The following is a 5,164-nucleotide window of genomic DNA, read 5'->3' on the forward strand; positions in this document are numbered from 1 at the left end:
CTTGGCTAGAAAGATCTTGTCACAGGTGACAACAGTATGCTTACCCTCCAAACATGAAAATGTGCTTCCTTCTTTGTGTAAATCATGTAATTCCGCACAAAATATCATCCTTTTTGGTCTTACCAGAGCCTTTAAATTGTTTTCTCATATTCAAAGATGTGAGTGATTCTAACATGTTCTATTGTACTTGCTAACAGAGGATAGATTTCCCTCTGTAAAACAAATTCTTTGCACAACAAGGAACAGGAAATGCACACATCCTAAATGGACTTATTGATAAGTTATTACAAAGGCAGCACATGCATTTAGCCACAACCAATACCAGAAAATAGACTATGATCATCTGTATTTTGTGTTTGAAACTTGTTTGTTTTAAATCTTTAGCTTATAACTGATTATAGTGGACAGTAGTATGTGATGGCTATTTCAGACATGGTTTATTCTTGATTCACTGGGAATGTAGGTTATTTCTGTTTTTCAGTGTTAGTGATTCTTTTTCTAATGAGCATTGTTGTGCATGTCTTGTCTAATTTAAGAGTACATTGAGAATGCCACTGGCAGTCCCATGATTTTCTTAGAATGTCAAACTCAAACTGTGTCAAACTGAGTTTAAAGACCAAGGAAAACTGTAGTCAAAATTTTGAAATATGGGAGCAATACTGATCTCAGCCTCACTGGATGTAAAGCAGAGACATTTCACAGCTTCATAACCTTTTCTACACAAAAAGAGCCAAGGAATGTGGATGGTGAACATCTCTGTCTTATTCCTGACTTCAGTGAGAAGGAGGGGGCAAGCAAAAGAGAGGAGACTAGCAAGGTACATGTGATTCTTATAGGAGAAATAGGAAAATGGGGGTCCTTTAAGAAGGTAGAAGGAGGTAAATACAGACAACAGAAGGAAACTAAAGGAGAGTATCAGGTTACAAATCAGGATACTCTCTTTACCAAAATTGTGAATTTATAATACATGTAATTCAGTATATAAACATACACATGTAGTTTAATAAACTTTTCTCCTCTTGCCTGACAACACTCCCTCCAAAAGTCAAAGACCTAGCGAGAGCACCAACACCAGACATGAGAACCCCTCTTTTGAGTTTTTACATAGGACTATCCCTAATACGTAGACTCTATGGCTATAGCCTTGATTCACTCCCTAGAGGTATAAGGTAAATCCCTATTGCTACATGCCAGAAATAACTTTCTGAGCCCTGAGCTAGAATTCACTTGAATTTTCTTTACTTGTGGACTAGCTCTCATGGTACCAGACAAGTTTTGGATGAAGTGAAGCAGCCAACACTTCTACTATCAGTGACACCTATGAACCTCATCAACAAGCAGCATAGCAAATAACACTAAAGTATAGTATTGGCATACATACCTTACTGGTAAACAATGCTCTGTAATTAGATTTAAGACATGCTTAATAAGAAGAAAACGATGTTTTGTACTGGAAGCCTACCTAAATATTCAGTGCTAGGAAGATCATGATTATTGGAGGAGAATCTATAATCACCAATTTACTAAATCAATATTATACCTAACAATAATCTATAAACATTTGTTCTTATGCCCACAGATAGTGTGGTCTTCACTTTCATCAAGGGCATTTCTCTTTTCAATATACCCAAAACCCTAACCAATCAAAATGCAGAGTTGTGGCTCCTAGTCTCAATGACCACACCTACAAATGCTCCCACACCGAAGGATCAGGAAGCATTTCAGAAGAGGGGCAAAAAGATCGCAAGAGCCAGAGCATCAGGGAGTTTTTGTGAGATTGTGTCTTCTGGTAACATCAGAAGCTACATTCATGAACTCTCACCAGCATGACTGCCTAATTGTGAGCTGAACAAGGATGATACCAATGGATATGCTGAAGTGGACCGGTAAAAGCCTGTCCACAGAGATGCAACCCTACACAAAGAATTACAGGAAGTTAAGAAAAGCAGGGAGCAGGAGAGGTGGCTTTCCCTAGGAAAGACCACATTTATGGGTTGTCTAGTAAAAAAATGCTTAGTCCTGAGAACATACACACAATTAACATTGTATGGACTCAACAGAATATATTTGGGAATATTTATGTATATACAAATATGCATGTGCATTCAAAAACAATTGATTATCAGAGTCCATGAATTTGGAGAGTTTGAAAGAATATATGGGAGGTTTAGATGGAGGAGAGGAAAGGGAGAACTGTTCTAATTTTAAGAGTCTCAAAAACAAACAAATAAACATACAAACATCTAAGAAAGAGAGCTGGGTAACACTCAAATCAGTTTATTCAATGTTCTTTTCCACCTATGTAATCTGATTGTTGAAAATTGAATTATTGTTTTTATATTCTTCCAGAGACTGCAAGTAAAATGCATTCTCTTTTTGATATAATTCTCAAGGACTTGAGAGTGTCAAACCTATTAAATAAAAATTATGGTTATTCACATGTTAAAAGAATCAAGAAAGAATGCACAGTTTTGGGCTTACTAAAACAACTTCTCCATGAAAACATGAAAGGACCATACATTTCATGATAGATCAGTCTAAATTTCCACCAAAGTGAACAGATGTGTCAGGGAGTCCCATCACGAAACATATATACAAATACGACAAATATTTAAGTCTTTCAAAGCAGTAATAATGTGGTTGGGTGAATGCATTTTTTCCTTAGGTATAGAATGCAAAGTTATATTGGCATAATCCTAGGAGAGTATAACTAGATCCTTCAGTGTGTGTACAACTTCTTTGTAAAATATCTACTTCAAATATGAAATACTTATAAAAGGGGATACTGTTTTCTACTACATGATTATACTCCTTAACTGTTCTTTTGGAGCAGATTCAACATTAAATATTATTAATTATCCTATTATAGAAGATAATTTAGGGGCTTGGCCTTCTGTAAACCATAGCTGAGATATTATTAAGTTTATTGCTGTTTTATTTTTCAAAACTTAGCATAATCAGTTATTTCTAGTTAAAAGACATCAATTTTGCTAAAGTTATACACCCTATAACCAAAACATCTCAGTTTAAAGTTCTATACTCTTTCTTATTGAATAACAAAAAAATGAAGTAGGTTAACTGGTATCTAACAATCCTTATATCTATATAAATATTTTATCTTGCAAACTGTAGCAAAACTACTTTTCAAATGTCCTGATGAATGCATCTTTGACTTCCTTATTTCTCAGGCTATAAATGAATGGGTTCAACATAGGGATCACAGTGGTGTAAAATAGTGACACAACTTTATTGATATCCAGAGAGAAGCTAGAGCTTGGACATACATAGATAAAGAAGAGAGTCCCGTAAAGGATAGAGACAGCTGTCAGGTGTGAAGAGCAGGTGGAGAAGGCTTTGCGCCTCCCATCAGCAGAGCCGATCTTTAGGATGGTGATGGCAATGTAAACGTAGGACACCAAGATGATCATACCACTGAATACACCTAGGATCCCAGCCATGATGTAAAGCAAACGTTTATTCATCTGAGTATCTGCACATGCCAGTGAAAGAGCAGGAAGAAGGTCACAGAAAAAGTGATTGATAAGATTTGGACCACAGTATGGCAGGATAAATGCAAAAGTAATGTGGACCATAGTGCTTATAAGGCCTATGCTGTAAGGGCCTATCACTAGCTGTACACAGACCCTCTGGGACATGATGAGAGTATACAGCAAGGGCTTACAGATGGCGACATACCTATCATAAGCCATGGAGGCCAGGAGGAAACATTCTGTCACTACAAACTGGATGAAAAAATAAAGCTGGATAGCACAACCTAAGAAGGAGATCACCTTTTTATTCACAAAGATGTCAGACAACATCTTAGGACTGATGACAGAAGAGGAGCAGGCATCCACAAAGGACAAGTGGCTGAGAAAAAAGTACATGGGGATGTGGAGTAGAGTGTCCAGATGAATAAGAATGATAATTCCCAGGTTTCCCAGAAGAGTTGCAAGATAAACACAGAGAAATGTCAGGAAGAGGACGATTTGGAGCTGGAAGGAGGAGGTTAATCCAGTGAAGAAGAACTCAGTCACAACAGTTTGATTTTTGTGCTTCATTCCTGTGGATCAACCTGTTATGACAAAGAGAAAATTTCAATGCAGTAGATTCACAAATAAAGTCTTCTTAGTTAATTTATGTTTTGTTAACTTGAGTCTTACTCTTTTCTTTCCTGCTAGCTATTAGAAATACTGTTTTCAGAGCTTGAACACCTTTGAATCTGTAACAAACCTCACTACATTCTTTGGTTTCCTCTTATTTATTTATTTTTTAAATGAGAATTGTAGAACTATTGTATGAACTTTGGATATTATGTCATATAAATTTTCTAACTTCAAGCTTAACATATATGTCTCAAAATACCTGTTTATGAACTAAGAATATTTTAAGAAACATTGAAAATATGAAAATGAAAACAAAAAAATTAGTTGTGTGACTCAGTGAGTTTAGATTATCTTAACCAGCTTAATCACAGGCAAGTGTTGTATGTATCATCTTCATCCCATCCTTACACAACTAAGTCTCCATGCTGTCTATAATATAATTTACAATATCTAAGCTATAGGATGTTATACTAAGAAAAAGAGCTGAATCTTTTGAATAAGAGTTATGCAACTATACAGTACACTTTCTGTCTTGCATCTCTGACTGATCTAAGTCCTTTATATCATAGCTAAGTCATCATATTTTGTGTGGCCCATTCTCAAATATTGATTGTTTATAGGATCTTTTTACAAAGCAAATGATTTAAAAATAGACATAGACAGTTCACATTTATCAAGTGAGATAACATATCCATATCATAATAGTTCACTGAAGCTTCACTTAGAGTAGCTAAGAACGTGAAATGATCAAGATTTCCCTACATTGGGGAAATATTCAAGTATGATACAGGCAACAACATGAATAAATATCAAAAACATTTCATTGAGTAGAAAGAAAGTCAGGCCCAAAACATCATATAGTTTGTGACCTTAGTGAGATGGCTCTTTACTTGCCAGTGATATTGCGAAGATGGAAGAAGTGTCTAGCAATTATCTACATGGGTGTGAAACATGTCTAGCTGTGGGTTTTTTAAAACCAATCTACCCTTGTGATAGAATGATCAAAAATGATACAAGCATGCTGTTTCCAACATCATTACTGATCATAATGTGGACCA

At 35.7% G+C, this 5,164-nt stretch overlaps 1 protein-coding gene across 1 annotated transcript; it reads right to left on the reverse strand.

The window, feature by feature from the left end:
* Positions 1 to 3,137: 3,137 nt before the first annotated feature.
* On the reverse strand, positions 3,138 to 4,061 carry LOC114631076 (olfactory receptor 1002). The gene has a single exon (XM_028779378.1). The coding sequence runs from the start codon at positions 4,059 to 4,061 to the stop codon at positions 3,138 to 3,140; it is 924 nt and encodes a 307-aa protein (XP_028635211.1).
* Between the last annotated feature and the right edge of the window lie 1,103 nt (positions 4,062 to 5,164).

This window comes from Grammomys surdaster, unplaced genomic scaffold (assembly GCF_004785775.1).
Source record: "Grammomys surdaster isolate TR1022 unplaced genomic scaffold, NIH_TR_1.0 350, whole genome shotgun sequence".
NCBI lineage: Eukaryota > Metazoa > Chordata > Mammalia > Rodentia > Muridae > Grammomys > Grammomys surdaster.

Bases quoted from the DNA above. Each gene is read 5' to 3' on its own strand.
- LOC114631076 (XM_028779378.1), bottom strand. From the start codon at position 4,061: ATGAAGCACAAAAATCAAACTGTTGTGACTGAGTTCTTCTTCACTGGA.